Source organism: Salvelinus alpinus, chromosome 27 (genome assembly GCF_045679555.1).
Source record: "Salvelinus alpinus chromosome 27, SLU_Salpinus.1, whole genome shotgun sequence".
Taxonomy (NCBI): Eukaryota; Metazoa; Chordata; class Actinopteri; order Salmoniformes; family Salmonidae; genus Salvelinus; species Salvelinus alpinus.
The window spans coordinates 26,553,528-26,577,682 of NC_092112.1; the positions used below are offsets into that span (position 1 = coordinate 26,553,528).

Here is a 24,155-nt window from a genome sequence, read left to right on the forward strand (position 1 = left end):
GGGTGAATGTAATTTTTTGGTCTGTGTTCTTTGTTTCAGAGGTTGTTGTTTCCAAAGATAAATCAAAAACCGCAGCTGCCAAGAAAGGTAACGAATATATTTAGTTGCTATGGGATTCACAATGCAACATTGAGTTGTATGACTACAGTATTTTGAATGATGAGCATATTTTGCATTTTCATTGGTTCAGAGCCTGTGGAAAAGGACAAAATAACTCCTACAAAGAAAGGTAACAAGAACTTAGATCAAGTTATTTCATTTGATGAATTAACATATATTCTAACTGTGGATATATTATGGTTTTAGAGCCTGCAATCTCCAGAGAAAAAGTCAAGACAAGCACTACCAAGACAACCACAAGCACTTCCAAGAAAGGTAATACTGTATTTCACAAATGTTAACTTGAGTAGATGCTTACTATTAGTTGTAGTTAAAAGCTTGTGGTTTTGTAGTGCATTATTAATAACATACTGCATGCTTGACTTTTATTGGAAAATATTGAGCATGATGTTGTCATTCCAGAAGCTGTTGTCTCCAAAGAAAAGACAAAACCTACCACAATGAAGAAAGGTACTTTATTGCATGTTGTAATAATATTACACATAACATTAGCTAGCGAGCTAATGTTAGCTAGCTAATAGTATACTTTAACTTGAAATGAAAACAACTTTCTGACAAAATTAGAAACATGCAATATCTGAAAATTTTGCTAGCTAGACTATCTTGCACGTATACATGGATGGACGTTTCTCCCTCTCTGTCACGGATGCCATGGTTTCCCTTAGTTTGAAGATGTAATCCAGAGACAGGTGTTTTATGCAACAGTCTTCTGTGTTCTCTTTTCAACTCCCTTTCCATATTTGCAATCAAACGGCAGAAATTTCTCCATATCCTTAGCCATCATACTCCAATTCCACCGGGCATTCCACTGATTTCAAAACTCGGTCCTCCAGAAAGTGGAGAGCAACACCTTTTCAATTCCACTTTGTGGTATCTTTTGAAAAAAGCAGCATTAGAAAGGATTACCTACACATACTGACCAGCTTCTGTTATAGACAGGAGCGTGCTACATGGCAGACCAATCCGAACTCATCTCTCAGCATGTCCAGCCCACCCATTATCTCAGACAATCATCCCTAGCGGGAAGGTTCCTAGCTTTTTCCTTGGCTAAACCAACTAGGCTCTTAATTAACAATTGTATTTGTATTTACAGATGGCATACAAGTTTGTTATTAAGGCACATGAAAGTCCACACGTTCCAGAAGGCATTTCTGCAAAAAACACATTTAGATTTTTTTTAAACGTTTACATTCAAATGGCTCTCCTGTGAAGTAATGATGCGCAACTTACGCCTAGGCACCGTATATTTTATACACTGCCTTTGGAAAGTATTCAAACCCCTTGACTTTTTTTCACATTTTCTTACGTTACAGCCTTATTCAAAAATGTATTAAATAAATACAAATCCTCAGCAATCTACACACAATACCCTGTAATGGCAAAGCTAAAACAGGTTGTTAGAAATTTTGCAAATTTATAAAAAATAAAAAACAGAAATACCTTATTTACATAAGTATTCACACCCTTTGCTATGAGACTCGAAGTTGAGCTCAGGTGCATCATGTTTCCATTGATTAGCCTTCAGATGTTTCTACAACTTCATTGGAGTCCACCTTTGGTAAATTCAATTGATTGGACATGATTTGAAAAGGCACACACCTGTCTATATAAGGTCCCACAGTTGACAGTGCATGTCAGAGCAAAAAACAAACCATGAGGTCAAAGAGCTCCGAGATAGGATTGTGTTGAGGCCCCGATCTGGGGAAGGGTACGAAAAGATTTCTGCAGCATTGAACGTCCCCACGAACACAGCGGCCTCCATTATTCTTAAATGGAAGAAGTATGGAACCACCAATACTTTTCCTAGAGCTGGTCGCCTTATCAAACTGAGCAATCAGGGGAGATGGGCCTTGGTCAGGGAGGTGAACAAGAACCCGATGGTCACTCTGATTGAGCTCTAGAGTTACTGTGGCGATGGGAGAACCTTCCAGAAGGACAACCATCTCGGCAGCACTCCACTAATCATACCTTTATGGTAGAGTGGCCAGACTGAAGCCACTCTTCAGTAAAAGGCACATGACAGCGGCTTGTAGTTTGCCAAAAGGCACCTAAAGACTCTCAGACCATGAGAAACAAGATTTTCTGGTCTGATGAAACCAAGATTGAACTCTTTGACCTGAATGCCAAGCGTCACGTCTGGAGGAAACCTGGCACAATCCCTACGGTGAAGCACGGTGGTGGCAGCATCATGCTGTGGTGACGGTGATCAGCGGCAGGGACTGGGAAACTAGTCCTGATCGAGGGAAAGATGAACAGAGAAAAGTACAGAGAGATCCATGATGAAACCCTGCTCCAGAGCGCTCAGGACCTCCAACTGGGGTGAAGATTCAACTTCCGACATAACAACGTCCCTAAGCAAACAGCCAAGACAACACAGGAGTGGCTTCATGACAAGTCTCTGAATGTCCACGAGTGGCCCCGCCAGAGCCCGGACATGAACCCGATCAAACATCTCTGGAGAGAACTGAAAATAGCTGTGCACCGACACTCCCCACCCAACCTGGCAGAGAAGAATGGGAGAAACTCCCCAACTACAGGTGTGCCAAGCTTGTAGAGTCATACCCAATAATCAAGGCTGTAAACACTGCCAAAGGTGCTTCAACAAAGTGCTGAGTAAAGGGTCTGAATACTTATGTAAATGTGATATTATTATTTTTTATTTTTTATAAATTGGCAACAAACTCTAAAAACCTATTTTTGATTTGTCATTGTGTGGTATTGTGTGTAGATTGATGAGGGGGGGAAATAATTTTATCAATTTTAGAATAAGCCTGTAACCTAATTAATATAATGTGGAAATAGTGAAGAGGTCGACATTAATTCCTAAGTCACTGTATACGTTTTCCTTTTAGAGTTGTTCAGTTGGTGAATTTAAGTTATTGGTCTGTGTTCTTTGTTTCAGAGGTTGTTGTTTCCAAAGAAAAAGCTAAAACAACAGCTGCCAAGAAAGGTAACGAATATATTTAGTTGCTATGGGATTCACAATGCAACATTGAGCTGTATGAATACTGTATTTTGAATGATGAGCATATTTTGCATTTTCATTGTTTCAGAGCCTGTGGAAAAGGGCAAAATAACTCCTACAAAGAAAGGTAACAACAACTTAGATCAAGTTATTTCATTTGATGAATTAACATATATTCTAACTGTGGATATATTATGGTTTTAGAGCCTGCAATCTCCAGAGAAAAAGTCAAGACAAGCACTACCAAGACAACCACAAGCACTTCCAAGAAAGGTAATACTGTATTTCACAAATGCTAACTTGAGTAGATACTTACTATTAGTTGTAGTGAAACACTTCTTACATGTCTTGTTTATCTCAGAACTTCGTGCTGCAACAGCCAAAGCTGAATGGTCGCTTGTAAAGAATGGTATAGCGCTTCTTAATCCCAATTTGGCTTAATTAACTTTTTCAATCAAGGCGATTATTATTGGTATGCTTTATGAGTACATAATGTAATAAATTAATTTGTCTCTGCACCAGTTGTTTCAGAACCTGAGCCCCTAAAAGAGAAAGCCACTCCAAGAGTCCCCACTATGAGGAAAGGTAACCACACAAATGTAGTGGTGCCAATGGTAAAAGCCATGGCAAGAGTTGTCGCTATAAGACCCATCCCTACAACAAAAGGTAACCAAACAGCAATGCAAAAGTTCATCAAACTAAATATAGATTATTTTCAGTTAGATACAATGACAATTGGAAACATGCTGTTTAACTGTTCTAACACTTTTATCTCCTGCAGTGAAGGAGGAGAAGCTATCCAAAGAACCTGAGACAGGTAAAATGTATCCGTTGTAACGGTGTGTAGGGCAGAAACTGTTCATTAGAAATGTTATAAAAACAAGTATATCGTCTTTCATTTTTTTTATCTTGCATGTAATTTACTGAATAATGAATTAATCAAAACGTTTTCCATCACCAAAAGAGAAACCAAAAGCGGCAGAGAAAAAAGGTGCAAATTATTTGACTGTGTTTTGAGTAGATTTATTTCCAGACATGTTAATTATGTTTTCCTTTTAGAGTTGTTCAGTGGGTGAATGTAATTTTTTGGTCTGTGTTCTTTGTTTCAGAGGTTGTTGTTTCCAAAGATAAATCAAAAACCGCAGCTGCCAAGAAAGGTAACGAATATATTTAGTTGCTATGGGATTCACAATGCAACATTGAGTTGTATGACTACAGTATTTTGAATGATGAGCATATTTTGCATTTTCATTGGTTCAGAGCCTGTGGAAAAGGACAAAATAACTCCTACAAAGAAAGGTAACAAGAACTTAGATCAAGTTATTTCATTTGATGAATTAACATATATTCTAACTGTGGATATATTATGGTTTTAGAGCCTGCAATCTCCAGAGAAAAAGTCAAGACAAGCACTACCAAGACAACCACAAGCACTTCCAAGAAAGGTAATACTGTATTTCACAAATGTTAACTTGAGTAGATGCTTACTATTAGTTGTAGTTAAAAGCTTGTGGTTTTGTAGTGCATTATTAATAACATACTGCATGCTTGACTTTTATTGGAAAATATTGAGCATGATGTTGTCATTCCAGAAGCTGTTGTCTCCAAAGAAAAGACAAAACCTACCACAATGAAGAAAGGTACTTTATTGCATGTTGTAATAATATTACACATAACATTAGCTAGCGAGCTAATGTTAGCTAGCTAATAGTATACTTTAACTTGAAATGAAAACAACTTTCTGACAAAATTAGAAACATGCAATATCTGAAAATTTTGCTAGCTAGACTATCTTGCACGTATACATGGATGGACGTTTCTCCCTCTCTGTCACGGATGCCATGGTTTCCCTTAGTTTGAAGATGTAATCCAGAGACAGGTGTTTTATGCAACAGTCTTCTGTGTTCTCTTTTCAACTCCCTTTCCATATTTGCAATCAAACGGCAGAAATTTCTCCATATCCTTAGCCATCATACTCCAATTCCACCGGGCATTCCACTGATTTCAAAACTCGGTCCTCCAGAAAGTGGAGAGCAACACCTTTTCAATTCCACTTTGTGGTATCTTTTGAAAAAAGCAGCATTAGAAAGGATTACCTACACATACTGACCAGCTTCTGTTATAGACAGGAGCGTGCTACATGGCAGACCAATCCGAACTCATCTCTCAGCATGTCCAGCCCACCCATTATCTCAGACAATCATCCCTAGCGGGAAGGTTCCTAGCTTTTTCCTTGGCTAAACCAACTAGGCTCTTAATTAACAATTGTATTTGTATTTACAGATGGCATACAAGTTTGTTATTAAGGCACATGAAAGTCCACACGTTCCAGAAGGCATTTCTGCAAAAAACACATTTAGATTTTTTTTAAACGTTTACATTCAAATGGCTCTCCTGTGAAGTAATGATGCGCAACTTACGCCTAGGCACCGTATATTTTATACACTGCCTTTGGAAAGTATTCAAACCCCTTGACTTTTTTTCACATTTTCTTACGTTACAGCCTTATTCAAAAATGTATTAAATAAATACAAATCCTCAGCAATCTACACACAATACCCTGTAATGGCAAAGCTAAAACAGGTTGTTAGAAATTTTGCAAATTTATAAAAAATAAAAAACAGAAATACCTTATTTACATAAGTATTCACACCCTTTGCTATGAGACTCGAAGTTGAGCTCAGGTGCATCATGTTTCCATTGATTAGCCTTCAGATGTTTCTACAACTTCATTGGAGTCCACCTTTGGTAAATTCAATTGATTGGACATGATTTGAAAAGGCACACACCTGTCTATATAAGGTCCCACAGTTGACAGTGCATGTCAGAGCAAAAAACAAACCATGAGGTCAAAGAGCTCCGAGATAGGATTGTGTTGAGGCCCCGATCTGGGGAAGGGTACGAAAAGATTTCTGCAGCATTGAACGTCCCCACGAACACAGCGGCCTCCATTATTCTTAAATGGAAGAAGTATGGAACCACCAATACTTTTCCTAGAGCTGGTCGCCTTATCAAACTGAGCAATCAGGGGAGATGGGCCTTGGTCAGGGAGGTGAACAAGAACCCGATGGTCACTCTGATTGAGCTCTAGAGTTACTGTGGCGATGGGAGAACCTTCCAGAAGGACAACCATCTCGGCAGCACTCCACTAATCATACCTTTATGGTAGAGTGGCCAGACTGAAGCCACTCTTCAGTAAAAGGCACATGACAGCGGCTTGTAGTTTGCCAAAAGGCACCTAAAGACTCTCAGACCATGAGAAACAAGATTTTCTGGTCTGATGAAACCAAGATTGAACTCTTTGACCTGAATGCCAAGCGTCACGTCTGGAGGAAACCTGGCACAATCCCTACGGTGAAGCACGGTGGTGGCAGCATCATGCTGTGGTGACGGTGATCAGCGGCAGGGACTGGGAAACTAGTCCTGATCGAGGGAAAGATGAACAGAGAAAAGTACAGAGAGATCCATGATGAAACCCTGCTCCAGAGCGCTCAGGACCTCCAACTGGGGTGAAGATTCAACTTCCGACATAACAACGTCCCTAAGCAAACAGCCAAGACAACACAGGAGTGGCTTCATGACAAGTCTCTGAATGTCCACGAGTGGCCCCGCCAGAGCCCGGACATGAACCCGATCAAACATCTCTGGAGAGAACTGAAAATAGCTGTGCACCGACACTCCCCACCCAACCTGGCAGAGAAGAATGGGAGAAACTCCCCAACTACAGGTGTGCCAAGCTTGTAGAGTCATACCCAATAATCAAGGCTGTAAACACTGCCAAAGGTGCTTCAACAAAGTGCTGAGTAAAGGGTCTGAATACTTATGTAAATGTGATATTATTATTTTTTATTTTTTATAAATTGGCAACAAACTCTAAAAACCTATTTTTGATTTGTCATTGTGTGGTATTGTGTGTAGATTGATGAGGGGGGGAAATAATTTTATCAATTTTAGAATAAGCCTGTAACCTAATTAATATAATGTGGAAATAGTGAAGAGGTCGACATTAATTCCTAAGTCACTGTATACGTTTTCCTTTTAGAGTTGTTCAGTTGGTGAATTTAAGTTATTGGTCTGTGTTCTTTGTTTCAGAGGTTGTTGTTTCCAAAGAAAAAGCTAAAACAACAGCTGCCAAGAAAGGTAACGAATATATTTAGTTGCTATGGGATTCACAATGCAACATTGAGCTGTATGAATACTGTATTTTGAATGATGAGCATATTTTGCATTTTCATTGTTTCAGAGCCTGTGGAAAAGGGCAAAATAACTCCTACAAAGAAAGGTAACAACAACTTAGATCAAGTTATTTCATTTGATGAATTAACATATATTCTAACTGTGGATATATTATGGTTTTAGAGCCTGCAATCTCCAGAGAAAAAGTCAAGACAAGCACTACCAAGACAACCACAAGCACTTCCAAGAAAGGTAATACTGTATTTCACAAATGCTAACTTGAGTAGATACTTACTATTAGTTGTAGTGAAACACTTCTTACATGTCTTGTTTATCTCAGAACTTCGTGCTGCAACAGCCAAAGCTGAATGGTCGCTTGTAAAGAATGGTATAGCGCTTCTTAATCCCAATTTGGCTTAATTAACTTTTTCAATCAAGGCGATTATTATTGGTATGCTTTATGAGTACATAATGTAATAAATTAATTTGTCTCTGCACCAGTTGTTTCAGAACCTGAGCCCCTAAAAGAGAAAGCCACTCCAAGAGTCCCCACTATGAGGAAAGGTAACCACACAAATGTAGTGGTGCCAATGGTAAAAGCCATGGCAAGAGTTGTCGCTATAAGACCCATCCCTACAACAAAAGGTAACCAAACAGCAATGCAAAAGTTCATCAAACTAAATATAGATTATTTTCAGTTAGATACAATGACAATTGGAAACATGCTGTTTAACTGTTCTAACACTTTTATCTCCTGCAGTGAAGGAGGAGAAGCTATCCAAAGAACCTGAGACAGGTAAAATGTATCCGTTGTAACGGTGTGTAGGGCAGAAACTGTTCATTAGAAATGTTATAAAAACAAGTATATCGTCTTTCATTTTTTTTATCTTGCATGTAATTTACTGAATAATGAATTAATCAAAACGTTTTCCATCACCAAAAGAGAAACCAAAAGCGGCAGAGAAAAAAGGTGCAAATTATTTGACTGTGTTTTGAGTAGATTTATTTCCAGACATGTTAATTATGTTTTCCTTTTAGAGTTGTTCAGTGGGTGAATGTAATTTTTTGGTCTGTGTTCTTTGTTTCAGAGGTTGTTGTTTCCAAAGATAAATCAAAAACCGCAGCTGCCAAGAAAGGTAACGAATATATTTAGTTGCTATGGGATTCACAATGCAACATTGAGTTGTATGACTACAGTATTTTGAATGATGAGCATATTTTGCATTTTCATTGGTTCAGAGCCTGTGGAAAAGGACAAAATAACTCCTACAAAGAAAGGTAACAAGAACTTAGATCAAGTTATTTCATTTGATGAATTAACATATATTCTAACTGTGGATATATTATGGTTTTAGAGCCTGCAATCTCCAGAGAAAAAGTCAAGACAAGCACTACCAAGACAACCACAAGCACTTCCAAGAAAGGTAATACTGTATTTCACAAATGTTAACTTGAGTAGATGCTTACTATTAGTTGTAGTTAAAAGCTTGTGGTTTTGTAGTGCATTATTAATAACATACTGCATGCTTGACTTTTATTGGAAAATATTGAGCATGATGTTGTCATTCCAGAAGCTGTTGTCTCCAAAGAAAAGACAAAACCTACCACAATGAAGAAAGGTACTTTATTGCATGTTGTAATAATATTACACATAACATTAGCTAGCGAGCTAATGTTAGCTAGCTAATAGTATACTTTAACTTGAAATGAAAACAACTTTCTGACAAAATTAGAAACATGCAATATCTGAAAATTTTGCTAGCTAGACTATCTTGCACGTATACATGGATGGACGTTTCTCCCTCTCTGTCACGGATGCCATGGTTTCCCTTAGTTTGAAGATGTAATCCAGAGACAGGTGTTTTATGCAACAGTCTTCTGTGTTCTCTTTTCAACTCCCTTTCCATATTTGCAATCAAACGGCAGAAATTTCTCCATATCCTTAGCCATCATACTCCAATTCCACCGGGCATTCCACTGATTTCAAAACTCGGTCCTCCAGAAAGTGGAGAGCAACACCTTTTCAATTCCACTTTGTGGTATCTTTTGAAAAAAGCAGCATTAGAAAGGATTACCTACACATACTGACCAGCTTCTGTTATAGACAGGAGCGTGCTACATGGCAGACCAATCCGAACTCATCTCTCAGCATGTCCAGCCCACCCATTATCTCAGCCAATCATCCCTAGCGGGAAGGTTCCTAGCTTTTTTCATGGCTAAACCAACTAGGCTCTTAATTAACAATTGTATTTGTATTTACAGATGGCATACAAGTTTGTTATTAAGGCACATGAAAGTCCACACGTTCCAGAAGGCATTTCTGCCCAAAACATATTTAGATTTTTTTTAACGTTTACATTCAAATGGCTCTCCTGTGAAGTAATGATGTGCAAACTTACGCCTAGGCACCGTATATTTTATACACTGCCTTTGGAAAGTATTCAAACCCCTTGACTTTTTTTCACATTTTCTTACGTTACAGCCTTATTCAAAAATGTATTAAATAAATAAAAATTCTCAGCAATCTACACACAATACCCCATAATGGCAAAGCTGAAACAGGTTGTTAGAAAGTTTTGCAAATGTATAAAAAATAAAAACAGAAATACCTTATTTACATAAGTATTCAGACCCTTTGCTATGAGACTCGAAGTTGAGCTCAGGTGCATCATGTTTCCATTGATTAGCCTTCAGATGTTTCTACAACTTCATTGGAGTCCACCTTTGGTAAATTCAATTGATTGGACATGATTTGAAAAGGCACACACCTGTCTATATAAGGTCCCACAGTTGACAGTGCATGTCAGAGCAAAAAACAAGCCATGAGGTCGAAGATCTCCGAGATAGGATTGTGTTGAGGCCCCGATCTGGGGAAGGGTACGAAAACATTTCTGCAGCATTGAACGTCCCTACGAACACAGCGGCCTCCATTATTCTTAAATGGAAGAAGTATGGAACCACCAATACTTTTCCTAGAGCTGGTCGCCTGGCCAAACTGAGCAATCGGGGGAGATGGGCCTTGGTCTGGGAGGTGAACAAGAACCCGATGGTCACTCTGATTGAGCTCTAGAGTTACTGTGACGATGGGAGAACCTTCCAGAAGGACAACCATCTCAGGCAGCACTCCACCAATCATACCTTTATGGTAGAGTGGCCAGACTGAAGCCACTCTTCAGTAAAAGGCACATGACAGCGGCTTGTAGTTTGCCAAAAGGCACCTAAAGACTCTCAGACCATGAGAAACAAGATTTTCTGGTCTAATGAAACCAAGATTGAACTCTTTGACCTGAATGCCAAGCGTCACGTCTGGAGGAAACCTGGCACAAACCCTACGGTGAAGCACGGTGGTGGCAGCATCATGCTGCGGGGACGTTGATCAGCGGCAGGGACTGGGAAACTAGTCCTGATCGAGGGAAAGATGAACGGAGCAAAGTACAGAGAGATCCATGATGAAACCCTGCTCCAGAGCGCTCAGGACCTCCAACTGGGGTGAAGATTCAACTTCCGACATAACAACGTCCCTAAGCAAACAGCCAAGACAACACAGGAGTGGCTTCATGACAAGTCTCTGAATGTCCACGAGTGGCCCCGCCAGAGCCCGGACATGAACCTGATCAAACATCTCTGGAGAGAACTGAAAATAGCTGTGCACCGACACTCCCCACCCAACCTGGCAGAGAAGAATGGGAGAAACTCCCCAACTACAGGTGTGCCAAGCTTGTAGAGTCATACCCAATAATCAAGGCTGTAAACACTGCCAAAGGTGCTTAAACAAAGTACCGAGTAAAAGGTCTGAATACTTATGTAAATGTCATATTACTTTTTTCTTTTTTATAAATTGGCAACAAATTCTAAAAACCTATTTTTTATTTGTCATTGTGGGGTATTGTGTGTAGATTGATGAGGGGGGGGAAATAATTTAATCAATTTTAGAATAAGCCTGTAACTTAATTAATAAAATGTGGAAATAGTGAAGAGGTCAGAATTATTTCCTAAGGCACTGTATACGTTTTCCTTTTAGAGTTGTTCAGTTGGTGAATTTAAGTTTTTGGTCTGTGTTCTTTGTTTCAGAGGTTGTTGTTTCCAAAGAAAAAGCTGAAACAACAGCTGCCAAGAAAGGTAACGAATATATTTAGTTGCTATGGGATTCACAATGCAACATTGAGCTGTATGAATACTGTATTTTGAATGATGAGCATATTTTGCATTTTCATTGTTTCAGAGCCTGTGGAAAAGGACAAAATAACTCCTACGAAGAAAGGTAACAACAACTTAGATCACGTTATTCCAGTCGATGAATTAATATATATTCTAACTGTGGATATATCATGGTTTTAGAGCCTGCAATCTCCAGAGAAAAAGTCAAGACAAGCACTACCAAGACAACCACAAGCACTTCCAAGAAAGGTAATACTGTATTTCACAAATGTTAACTTGAGTAGATGCTTACTATTAGTTGTAGTTAAACGCTTCTTACATGTCTTGTTTATCTCAGAACTTCGTGCTGCAACAGCCAAAGCTGAATGGTCGCTTGTAAAGAATGGTATAGCGCTTCTTAATCCCAATTTGGCTTAATTAACTTTTTCAATCAAGGCGATTATTATTGGTATGCTTTATGAGTACATAATGTAATAAATTAATTTGTCTCTGCACCAGTTGTTTCAGAACCTGAGCCCCTAAAAGAGAAAGCCACTCCAAGAGTCCCCTCTATGAGGAAAGGTAACCACACAAATGTAGTGGTGCCAATGGTAAAAGCCATGGCAAGAGTTGTCGCTATAAGACCCATCCCTACAACAAAAGGTAACCAAACAGCAATGCAAAAGTTCATCAAACTAAATATAGATTATTTTCAGTTAGATACAATGACAATTGGAAACATGCTGTTTAACTGTTCCAACACTTTTATCTCCTGCAGTGAAGGAGGAGAAGCTATTCAAAGAACCTGAGACAGGTAAAATGTATCTGTCCTAGCAGTGTGCAGGGCAGAAACTCAGCATTAACAGTATTGTACAAACAGTATATCATCTTTCATTATTTTTCTTTTGAATGCAATTTACTGAACACATAATTAATCAAAACGTTTTCCATCAGCAAAAGAGAAACCAAAAGCGGCAGAGAAAAAAGGTAAGAATGATTTGACTGTGTTTTGAGTGGATCAACTCATGTCCTGCCAGCTGAGTCAAACAAGTTAACACTTCAAACAGTAGAGTGTTAAACATGTGACCTACAGCAGTTAATCAGTTCTCTCCCATGATGTACGTAATGGTGATTCAACCCTGAAGGATGACTCCTATTAGCAGAGTGGGAGCTTGGCTTTGTACACAATATATAATATCTCACTATTTTACTGATGGTAGCTATTTCTTTTGATTACTGTATAGTATGATTACTGTATAGTATGATTACTGTATAGTATGATTACTGTATAGTATGATTACTGTATAGTATGATTACTGTATAGTATGCATGTTTCATTGACACAGTCCTTCAGAAGGATGCTGCAACATCTGTAATACATCCAGTATTTCTTCCTTCTATTGTTGGATGTTAATAAGCTTGTGCTGTTCACATTCCCATGTTGGTGATAACCGTTATCACATACACAAGCCTCCATCATGTTACTATAGCAACCCCCCAGAGAAGCCCATAACATGCTCATCACTAGTTTCTATACCCACAAAGTCATAACCCCGTCCATTTCATCAATTGATCTTCTTAAAATATGATTTTAAACCTATCCCTAACCTTAACCACACTGCTAACCTTATGCCTAACCCTAACCTTAAATAAAGACCAAAAAACACATTTTGGACTTTGTGGCAGTGGAATCTGACTTTGTGTCTATAGAAGGTAGTGAAAACCCCATAACATGGATAGGTTTAATTATTTTATATTTTACCTTTATTTAACTAGGCAAGTCAGTTAAGAACAAATTCTTATTTACAATGACAGCCTAGGAACAGTGGGTTAACTGTCATGTTCAGGGGCAGGACATTTTAAAAGTGTAACAACTTGTAAACATATATTTGATGTTTATAAAAGCGTCTGATGTTTGTAATTTACACTTTGCAATTTCAAACTGGATTTTCCCTTATAAAAATGTATCAACCCCTACCAAAATGTCCATTAATAATAATAATTCACATTTCCTGTTGCGGCAGAATTATTTTCCTGCTCTAGCAAACTGGCTCAAATTAAGATGCTACATTTGTACTGTTCCCGAGTGGCGCAGCGGTTTAAGGCACTGTCTCAGTGCTAGAAGCGTCACTGCTGTCCTTGGTTTGAATCCAGGCTGCATCACATCTGGCTGTGACTGGGAGTCCCACAGTGCGGTGCACAATTGGCCCAGCGTTGTCCGGGTTTGGCCGGTGTAGGCCGTCATTGTAAATAAGAATTTGTTTGCCTAGTTATTATAAAGGTTACACACACATATTAAAACACATGATATATTGTCTTCATATTCTGCGGAGCATGGAGCAATCAGGTTAGTGCAGGCTGGAATCTGTCATACGGGCTTCCTGACTGTCAACACCCTCCTGACTAGTTATATGTAGGGTTCAAGTTTTAACCTGGCAGTTCTTCTCAGTCTACATTCAACATATGTTCTGCTCCTCCCAACCCAACGCCTAATTTCCTCCCTGTATCTAGACCATTACAGTGGCATCATTCTCTATATCGCCTGCGGTGTGTCTGCATGGTAGAGCAAAGTGGTGTTTTACTTAACTGGGTAATGTGTTTGGAAAAACAACACTCAGATGTAATTCCCTTCAAGGACTTGAACCCTAAAATAAAACACAAACACTGGCACATCTGAGTTAACAAAACAAATAAGGTTAACAATATATGGGTCGTTTCACGAAGTGAGTGCCCTTTGATATTTTAAGAGAGATTGTACACACATATTACATTTTAAAAGCCTGGTATATTACAGTAAGTTCCCTTTAATATAGACCACATGGAAAATTCAATAAATCTGTTTTTTTAATGAATAAAGACATATTAAAGTGCCAAAATTCAGCATTTTGACCTGTCCCTCCATGCATCCTCTGTGATTTCGAGGAAGAGACATTCAACATCTAGTCAAATCATAGTGTAAAATCAGTTGAGCAGGTTCTACTCTTTTTGGCTGACATTGAATATCCCTTTGAGCATGGTGAAGTTATTAAGTACACTATAGATGGTGTATCAATACACCCAGCCACTACAAAGATACAGGCGTCCTTCCTAACTCAGTTACCGGAGAGTAAGGAAAGTGATTACACCATGAGGCCAATGGTGACTTTAAAACAGTTACAGAGTTTAATGGCTGTGATAGGAGTAAATGGAGGATGGATCAACAATCTTGTAGTTACTACACAATACTAACCTAAATGACAGAGTGAAAAGAAGTAAGCCTGTACAGAATACATATATTCCAAAACATGCATTATGTTTGCAATAAGGCACTAAAGTAAAACTGCAAAAAAATGTGGCAAAGAAATAAACTTTATGTCCTGAATACAAAGTGTTATGTTTGGGGCAAATCCAACACAGCACATCACTCTTCATATTTTCAAGCATAGTGGTGGCTGCATCATATAATGGGTATTCTTGTCATCGGCAAGGACTGCTCTACTTTGCCTATATTGATGATAGGCCTACAGTAGGGTGAAATAGGGTGTTTTCTGGATATTACGTATCCTTTTGCATAACCAATGCATCTATTTTCATTAGTATGAATAACTGATTTTAACGGTTTATCTCCCTTGTCTAGTTCCAAAGAAAGAATCTGGTAGCTTTGTGAGATTCTCAAGAGTTTGCCTTTAACCCTAAAAAAACAAACTTCAAATTTTATCCTAGCTTTAGCCTGGGGTAATTTAGACCAACCAAAGATACAATTTAAAGGCCCTTTACAAATTCAACTTGAATTATTGTTTTGTAGAGCTTCGTGCTGAAACGTATTTTGTGAATGATCACATGTTGGTGATATTGTAGAATGTTGTGAAGGCAAGACCGGTAGCTATGAAGGAGATTTGCATTTGTGGCCTTTCTTAGATTGGATTCTTATTGGGGTCAAAACCCAGATGCCTACTGTATGTCTTACAGGACTGCAGGCAACCCAGTGTACAACATTGAACCTGATTTATACGTTTCCACACAAGGATATGAAAATATGAGTAGAGTATGTGTAATATAATCTTCATCCAGTTTTAAAAGAAACAAGAATCTATTTGGGTTTGTAACATAGATTGACCTGAATTACTGCTAAGATGTTCGTGCTTCTACTGTTTGATGTGTAAACCTTCCAATTAGATAAGAGGAATACATACCACTCATATACATTTTTCCTCCTTCTTGCATGAGAAGAAGACAAGGTAAAGGATGTGAAGACATCAGATGGTGAGTTCGGTTCATATAACAATATGCAAATACATTGCTCTAGTATGAATTGAATAGATGCTGCTATTGAATAAAAAAAGGATGAGGTTTTATCAAACTTAGCTACCATAGCAGTGTCTTTGCAGTATGTCTGTTTACACAACTACAAACAGCTTCTCCTTTTATTTTCCAATTGAGTGATAAGATATTACAGTCCTTGCTTGACTATGCCTCATCCTCTGACTAATGGGTATTTGAGATGGGCTCCAGCCTTTTACTGCACGGGCCAACAGCACTAGATTCCAGTAATGAACTAGGCTGAATAAAAGTCAAATCTGGTATTGACCATTTGAAATGTAGCCTATATCAAAGTGTGGCTGGAGAACACTTTTAATCAATAAACCTGAGGCAAATGGCTCAATTTAACTATTAATCACCCCAGGCCAACTAGAGTGATCAATCAACAGATTGTGGTGCAGCATTTAGTTTTTTCTGTGTTATTTCAGTCCTTCCTTGATATACTGTATGTGTAGAAGGACTAGCACTGTTTAGTGTATACATAGTTCATTTGTCAAGTTTTGTAGACAGGAAGTGTTATAAACCGATTTTATACACATATTGACTTATCGTTGGTCATTAAATGGGTTAAATGCTTTTCGCGAAGGATTTGTTCCCATTAAAACTAATTCAAAGCTGTTTAGATAATTAAAGTTGAATAATGCATTGTTACTGAATAATGTAGTTGGTGCAAAAGCTTTATCCCGGCGTATATAGTACTAAATGCTCCCTCAACCTGGTACTAAGGTTATTGTAAAAGTACTTTTGGTTTATTTTGTCTTGTAGCCAAAGCTAAAACCACACCCTCTGTGAAGACAGCCCAGTCCACTCAACCACATAAGTAAACAGAAAACTAAATCAAAACCATAGGGATCATATCCAATCAATCCCTGAGCAACAAATCTGATTTCTATTGATAAGTAGGTCAGTTTCTTTTTTCTTTTTTTAACACAAATTTATATAGGACTTAATGAATTATTTATTTGCCTAAAACTTGAGTAGATAAGAGTGAGTGGTTTCAAGGTTTTGAATACATTTGTCATGCTAAATAGCCATCAAATGTCTTTTTATTTATTCATTGTTTTGTTAAGATGCTCCTTGTCCATGGATCAGCCTTGTGAATGTCGTGTTCTTAATGACTGGATACTCTCTTTTCCTCTGTTATAGTGTCCTGTAAAGCTGAAAAAAAAAATGTGAATAGTATATCGTGCATAATAATATATTATGATAGTGATTGGTTGATTACATGCCAGCATCAGTTATCTTTCTCATGCTTAATCAACACAAAACTCTAGTTGACAACTGGAAATTGGATCTGTCAAATGGCATAGCTTTAGACAAAGGCCAGGCAGAATGACTTTGTTTACTAGACAGATCAGTTCTGAATACGCGTTCCTACGATTCCCTTTCACATCACTTATTATATACATTTGTTGGGAAAAATTCACAACCCATGAAAAATGAAACCAGTCACTCGTAACATGATTAGAGCTTAAATGTATGCATGGTAAAACTGCAATTACAGCCATGTCACTTTTTGTTAGTGTGAAGAGAATATATTTGAGATTATAAGCAGAGTTTGAAGAACGGGTGAAATGGCATGTAGACAAATGTATTTTTCTCCTCTCACAGATAAAGCTGAGAAGACTGAGAAGAAAGCTGTGAAGGAGGCTAAAGGTACGTCAGCTCAAAGTATCAAATAACTCGTATTACTGGTACCTTTCCTCATAAACGGTTGATAACTTACTATTGATCTCCATTGATTATTTATGCTTGATGATTTTCCCCGCCTCTGATTTCAGAGAAAGAAGTGAAGCCTCCTGGTATAGCAAGTGAGTAAATACCAATGCCTTGTGTCTGTGCTTCAAATAAGAGATATGGATGTAGCAGTAGGTGCTGTTAGATTTAGTGCAGCCATGTTCACTAGGCCCCACATGGTGGTGCTCTGTCTAACCCAATGATTTCTTTTGGTTGTCTGCTGCACTTACTATTGAGGATTATCTCAATGTGTGATCCTGCACTAGTAGAATCTAAATGTAATGTGTAAAAACGTTTACTGCTACAGTTTTCTGGAAGGTGGAATCATATTATTTGTGTCATTTATTTTTTATAACTGCATATTTATACCTCATTTATAGAATTGATTTCGCCTTGATAAAATCCAATATGATTGGAATGAATTACTGTAGCAAATGTTTCCCTTGCAATTTTCCATTAAAATTATTATATGTTTCTAGAGATTGGGGCAGAATCTTCTTTACCTTCTATTCATGACTAAGGTAGTAGCTATACCTTCCACTCCACTGGCCAACACAATAAAACTAGGATTCAATGACTCTTTGCTGATATTGCTCTCTGGGGGGTTTTGGGGAGTAAATTAACCATGTTAATCGTTCACGGAGAAACATTTAGTTATTCAAATAGATTGTGCCTAGTGATAAATAGTAACAACACTTACTGGGTTGATTTAAGTTAAAGCCAGAAGCCTCAAAGACATTAGGGTGATGTTCTATTGACTGAACTTGTGGAGTCTTGATATTCTAGTCCCATCTCTTCCTTACCCATATTCCCAGTCACTCTCTCTTCACGTCCTGTGTGATTTGTCTCACAGTGAAGGGACATCAAGCAATACTCAATCACTATCCTCAATATGATGACTATCTACTGTATGTATTACATTAAGGCAAAAGTGATTTACATGTCTTTTGAGACCTGAGCTGCAATTACTTCATTTGAAATAAGGGTTGTAGTCATGCTTGTGTTCACCGCCATGGCCTTCCCACTCTCGGCACTTAAAGTTAGTTAAACAAACATAGTAAGTATACTCTCACTCTTCTCTCTAAAGTAACTATGTTGATGCATAAAAAAATGATCTTAATATATTTTAAAATGACTAAAAACAAATCAAAGCTGTGTAGAAATGATAATGGAAGTATATTCACTCAGATTCTTGACTGTTCAGATCGCTAATAATCACTGTGCACAGAAAATGGACCGACATTCATAGCTTCTTGACTGTCCAGATCAATAATAAACACTGTGCACAGTCAATGGACCTACATTCATAGCTTCTTGACTGTCCAGATCGATAATAAACACTGTGCACAGTCAATGGACCTACATTCATAGCTTCTTGACTGTCCAGATCGATAATAAACACTGTGCACAGTCAATGGACCTACATTCATAGCTTCTTGATTGTCCAGATCGATAATAAACACTGTGCACAGTCAATGGACCTACATTCATAGCTTCTTGACTGTCCAGATCGATAATAAACACTGTGCACAGTCAATGGACCTACATTCATAGCTTCTTGACTGTCCAGATCGATAATAAACACTGTGCACAGTCAATGGACCTACATTCATAGCTTCTTGACTGTCCAGATCGATAATAAACACTGTGCACAGTCAATGGACCTACATTCATAGCTTCTTGATTGTCCAGATCGATAATAAACACTTTGCACAGTCAAAGGACCTACATTCATAGCTTCTTGATTGTCCAGATCGATAATAAACACTGTGCACAGTCAATGGACCTACATTCATAGCTTCTTGACTGTCCAGATCGATAATAAACACTGTGCACAGTCAAAGGACCTACATTCATAGCTTCTTGAATGTCCAGATCGATAATAAACACTGTGCACAGTCAATGGACCTACATTCATAGCTTCTTGATTGTCCAGATCGATAATAATCACTAGACAGTCAGGGAGCATCGAAAATTGCTAAAACTATGGATAGAGGACTATTTTTGGCAATTTTTTACGGCAAGGAAATATAACCAATTTTCAGTGTGGCCCTCCGGACTTCAATGAAGAGCGAATGTGGCCCCTGGGGCAGAATGATTTCAACACCCCTACTCTACGTTCTTTGTTTTTCTTCCTAACGACCAAACAAATACCCTGGGTTATATTTGATTAGATTGAACACTTTTAAAACACCTCTTTCTAATGGGGAAATAATACTCCTTCCTTCCTTTATCCATCACAGTATTTTTTAAGGTCACCTGTATCATTGAAATTCAGAGCCCATTTTCCCCAGTGGATTATAATAGACTTCCTGATCAGAATTCCCTGTCAGCACAGCAGTACATATTCCCCAAATCCCGGTAGTCCTCACAGGGCTGGAGAAGTCCCATTGGGATTGAAAGGGTCTGCTCTGAAACTCCCTTCATATCCTCTGGTCATTTATTTATACTTTTTATTTTTATTTAACCTTTATTTAACTAGGCAAGTCAGTTAAGAACAAATTCTTATTTACAATAACGGCCTACCCCGGCCAAACCCTAACCCGGACGATGCTGGGCCAATTGTGCACTGCCCTATGGGACTCCCAATCACGGCCCGTTGTGATACAGCCTAGAATCATACCAGGGTCTGTAGTGACGCCTCTAGCACTGAGATGCAGTGCCTTAGACCGCTGCGCCACTCGGGGGCCCTGGATAGAGGAAATATAGAGAGCCATCACATTGTGTATTTATATAAGGATAATATATACATTGGGTACCAGGAGTCTTTCTCCTCTCTCCCTCTCAAACATGTCTATCTCTCATTCCCTGTTTTCCTGCCCTCATCAGAAGAATCTCAGACTGACGAGAATGCCATGGACAAGAAGAAGCCAGGTTAGATTAATTTCTGTCTTAACTTTTTCTTACTGTGATAAACATGCAAAAACGCTCCTTTAAAAAAATCCTTAATTGATTCCTTATTTCCACACTGTATCTTACAGGTCAGAAAGTCTTGCAGTGTGTTTTAATGGTTGGAAAGAATGCCCACTACCCTTTGCGACCTTCCACCCCTGGTATGACCCCTGTGTCGATGAGCCCAGCCATGCGGTCCATGATGTGGCAGCAGGCGCAGCAGCAGAAAGCCAGAGCGGCGGGGCAGTAGACTCGCTTCTCACCTCCATGCTGCTCCCTCTAGTCGTCTGCACGGCAGCCTTAACCAGGATAATCAGGGACAAAAGGGGAAGGATGGATGGACAGTACAGTATTATTTATTTTTCTATGACCGGTCGAGCTCCCGTGAGTAAAGTCCCTGAACTCTTTTCTTTTACCTGTGGCTTTGCCGCTTTTGCTAGCGCTCAGCGCTGAGTCCTTTGTGATCTATGTTTTTCAACAGATTTATTTATAAGAAAAGGAGTGTAAGTTATGCCTATATATTACCTTAGGAAGCAAATGAAATTGATAATTTCTGTAAATTTCAACCAAATTCAATGAACATATGCATATAAATTGTAATTTAGCTCAAGTTCAATGTATATAATGTACATGTAATATCAACATCTTGCCATTTTCATTTGTTGAATAATTACTTCACGTTATAATTTTTTCATTTGTTACTTTTATCACAATATTCATCAAGTTCAGGATGACAAAACATCTGTAAATTGATTTTGGAGTCATACATTATCAATGGCACTGTGATAAAAATTGAGTTTAGTTTTTATTTCATGTTTTGATTCAATTTTATTAAGGAAACAAATTGAACATGCTATACAATAACAAATTAACAATATAGCTCACTTTCTCCGAACATGTCCATGTCTGTATGATTCTGTTGATGTGTGACATTTCCTGCTGTAACAGGAAATCCTAAGCCATTTTTTAAGACTATTGTAATAGTTGAGCATCAAATCAACAGTGACGATCTTCATACTCATTTTAGAAATTGTGTGCATCACAGTTTGATCATGAAAGAGGATCGATATTTGTATTTGCCTAAAAATGGCAGAAATTCTTATTTGAGTATATCTGTATTTAGAAAGAATATTATTATTTTATTTTAAAAGATATTCATCAAATTAGTTCGCCTGCCAAAGATGACAAGAAGTTTTCACCTACAGTAAACGTTTCTACTCCTTGTCAGATGTTATTAGATAAGGTACAGGTATGTTAACACTAACTGTAGTTATCTGACCAGATCTGCATAAAACACATGGCTTAAGAACACTGCCTTATCACTCATTACACACACTGTTAAAGCAAGGTGATGTTATGTTGTCATTTTTGTTTAATATGCTACTTCCATGTAAATAACTGTATCAGCTTGTATCTTGCTGCTTGGCATGTTGGTAAAGAATTGTGGGAAGATGAGTATGGTACCATTTCTCATGGATGCTCCCATTGTTAACCAGAAAAACCTCTTCTCTCTCTCTCTCTCCTGGGGAGTGTGTGTGTACTGAGAATGCAACACTAGAGGTCAAGTCAATGACTGTCCACACATGTCCACACATTGATTCTCGTGAGATGGTGTTATGATGTCATCCTGTGATATATAGGTGAGGATGACTTTATCATCGCTGTCATGTTACTATCATGGCGCTTGCTGCCATGCGCAGCAGCCTACTGCTGAATCATGTTCAAGGAGGAGTGCCTTTATTCTGATAATGGTGCTGCTGTGCTGAGTCCAGCGTATCCATTGTTGTCTTACTCAACTAAAGACTGATGTCAGGAGTCCATGTTTCAAGACCATGTGAAAGAAACTATTGGGCCTGAGATCAGATGTCCTTTATACAGTAGAAGGGAAAATAAGAATGCTCAGTAAGTGGTGGCTTGAGAGCCCATATTGTGAAAGCCTGGTTACCTTCTCTATTCAGCTATTACATTCCCATCCCTGCCACTCCTGTCATTTGCCAGCTTTGGTAAATGACAGGAGTGGCAAGGAGTGGAATGTTAGCTAAAAAGACTGGTACCTAGACTATTGAAAGCCTGAGAGGGAAGGCCGAGAAACTACTTTGTTTTGACTGTAGCTGTCTCAGCCTGTTGTATGGTATCTACTATCTATCCATACATTTTGCAGTGTCACATGCATCCACAGTCCGCAACAACATCTCGACAAAGTATTGTGAAGTAGGCCAAAGGAAAAAATCTTGACTTTGAAGTTCCAGTGCAGCATTTCCTGTACCACCAGGGGAAATGCTGCTGTCTGTGTGCTGTGTGTTGTTTTCTGTGGATCTGACTGATGGAGTCCCCCACACTTATCTACAATGCAACAACAGAGATTACACTAATTATATATTTTTATAATTATAACTATGTCTTACCTTTCTATTCTTTTGTCAGAGAAACATATTTACTCGTGGCAGAATGGACTTGTTGGTTGACTGCTCTTACATTATGAGCTCGGTCATACCATCATACCTTCCCAGTCATTAAGTATAACAAAGCATTGACTAGACAACCGTACAGTATGAGGTTTAAATACCTGATGTTTACTTGATTTACAACAGTGCACCTGGCACATTGTGGAATGTCTTGACAGAGTACAGACCTCAGATATACATGATTAATAAGCACGGATTCTGTGCTGATTATGTTAGCTGTAACAATGTCATTTTAAAGAAAATTATTCACAAACTAAATATATTTTGGGTTGTTTTGTTCTTTTGGACGATTCATTTTTGGTAATTTCCTGTGTATTATGCATGACTGTTATTTAAAAAAAGACAAAACATTTGGCAGTTATTGTCTCTGGTTCTATGTCTCAGTCACACTGGTGAGCACTGTAGGACTTGAAATATTAGCTTTAATCATATCTCAGTCAGACATCAGTTGAGCTGTAAAGGATGGATATAGATAGCTTTACTATGAGATGTGTGCGCTCTGTTAATTTGAGACTTCTCATTAATACAGAAGCGTTTCCTAACATGCACGGAGGAAAACAAACTCTCAGCCTTAAATATCAGATATGTTCCCAAAGACTAATTACATCCCAGATTAAATGTCTTGCCAAAAATACATACTTTATTTTGAGCTATTCCTTTTTATAGATATTTATCTTGTCAATGCTCTATTGCTAGATTCTGAGACTGTTTCTAAACTATGTTTGTCTTCTGTGGCTACTGTATGTTCTGTAATTGATCACAACATGATGCCACTGATGCTGTTCTTAAGTTGTAGTTTTTTTGTTGTTGCAGTTTTAACAAAGTTCAAACCATTATTTAAACAGCAACGCAACAACACATCAATCAATGCCCAAAAATATATATTTAAAGTATGTTGTACATGGTGCATAAAACAATTGAGAACTGATTTAAAAAAAAGGATTTATCAATTGTTGCAGTATTTATAAGAATGTATAGTTTTTTTTGTTTTCAGAACAATGTGCTCTTGACTTATTTTCTTGTTAACTTCATTTTTGTGTATACATTTAGCAAAACGTGGACTGCACATGGCAATGCAATGTTAGCGTCACAAATCGAGTAAACATGTCAAAAAAAAATAATAAGTCGGTTTGATTTTGTTATGGGCTTTCCTCCAATTATAGGTATAGATGTCTTCTAGTCATGGAAGATTTATTTTTGTGTTAACCACTTAAAACCTCTTAAGGATTAGCCTAAATTTTCACCTAAAATGACATACCTAAATCTAACTGCGTATAGCTCAGGCCCTGAAGCAAGGATATGCATATTCTTGGTACCATTTGAAAGGAAACACTTTGAAGTTCGTGGAAATGTGAAAGGAATGT

General features: G+C 38.1%; 1 protein-coding gene across 41 annotated transcripts in view; it reads left to right on the forward strand.

Annotated features, from left to right (window-relative positions):
- Positions 1 to 21,781, forward strand: part of LOC139556277 (proteoglycan 4-like) — a 71,564-nt gene extending 49,783 nt beyond the window's left edge. For 21 of the 41 annotated variants that reach the window (XM_071370013.1, XM_071370030.1, XM_071370024.1 and 18 more), the window contains 35 exons: positions 40 to 87; positions 191 to 229; positions 307 to 375; positions 523 to 570; positions 3,023 to 3,070; positions 3,174 to 3,212; positions 3,290 to 3,358; positions 3,608 to 3,751; positions 3,867 to 3,902; positions 4,050 to 4,076; positions 4,195 to 4,242; positions 4,346 to 4,384; positions 4,462 to 4,530; positions 4,678 to 4,725; positions 7,178 to 7,225; positions 7,329 to 7,367; positions 7,445 to 7,513; positions 7,763 to 7,906; positions 8,022 to 8,057; positions 8,205 to 8,231; positions 8,350 to 8,397; positions 8,501 to 8,539; positions 8,617 to 8,685; positions 8,833 to 8,880; positions 11,333 to 11,380; positions 11,484 to 11,522; positions 11,600 to 11,668; positions 11,918 to 12,061; positions 12,177 to 12,212; positions 12,353 to 12,385; positions 15,608 to 15,640; positions 17,309 to 17,353; positions 17,479 to 17,508; positions 20,264 to 20,308; positions 20,416 to 21,781. In XM_071370013.1, coding sequence (XP_071226114.1) covers positions 40 to 87; positions 191 to 229; positions 307 to 375; positions 523 to 570; positions 3,023 to 3,070; positions 3,174 to 3,212; positions 3,290 to 3,358; positions 3,608 to 3,751; positions 3,867 to 3,902; positions 4,050 to 4,076; positions 4,195 to 4,242; positions 4,346 to 4,384; positions 4,462 to 4,530; positions 4,678 to 4,725; positions 7,178 to 7,225; positions 7,329 to 7,367; positions 7,445 to 7,513; positions 7,763 to 7,906; positions 8,022 to 8,057; positions 8,205 to 8,231; positions 8,350 to 8,397; positions 8,501 to 8,539; positions 8,617 to 8,685; positions 8,833 to 8,880; positions 11,333 to 11,380; positions 11,484 to 11,522; positions 11,600 to 11,668; positions 11,918 to 12,061; positions 12,177 to 12,212; positions 12,353 to 12,385; positions 15,608 to 15,640; positions 17,309 to 17,353; positions 17,479 to 17,508; positions 20,264 to 20,308; positions 20,416 to 20,576 — 2,021 coding nt within the window. In that variant the 3' untranslated portion in view covers positions 20,577 to 21,781. Of the gene's footprint in view, positions 1 to 39; positions 88 to 190; positions 230 to 306; positions 376 to 522; positions 571 to 3,022; positions 3,071 to 3,173; positions 3,213 to 3,289; positions 3,359 to 3,607; positions 3,752 to 3,866; positions 3,903 to 4,049; positions 4,077 to 4,194; positions 4,243 to 4,345; positions 4,385 to 4,461; positions 4,531 to 4,677; positions 4,726 to 7,177; positions 7,226 to 7,328; positions 7,368 to 7,444; positions 7,514 to 7,601; positions 7,715 to 7,762; positions 7,907 to 8,021; positions 8,058 to 8,204; positions 8,232 to 8,349; positions 8,398 to 8,500; positions 8,540 to 8,616; positions 8,686 to 8,832; positions 8,881 to 11,332; positions 11,381 to 11,483; positions 11,523 to 11,599; positions 11,669 to 11,917; positions 12,062 to 12,176; positions 12,213 to 12,352; positions 12,386 to 15,604; positions 15,641 to 17,308; positions 17,354 to 17,478; positions 17,509 to 20,263; positions 20,309 to 20,415 lie in introns of those variants that run through there. The other 20 variants (XM_071370025.1, XM_071370033.1, XM_071370052.1 and 17 more) reach the window with 18 other exon arrangements.
- The last annotated feature ends 2,374 nt before the right edge of the window (positions 21,782 to 24,155 follow it).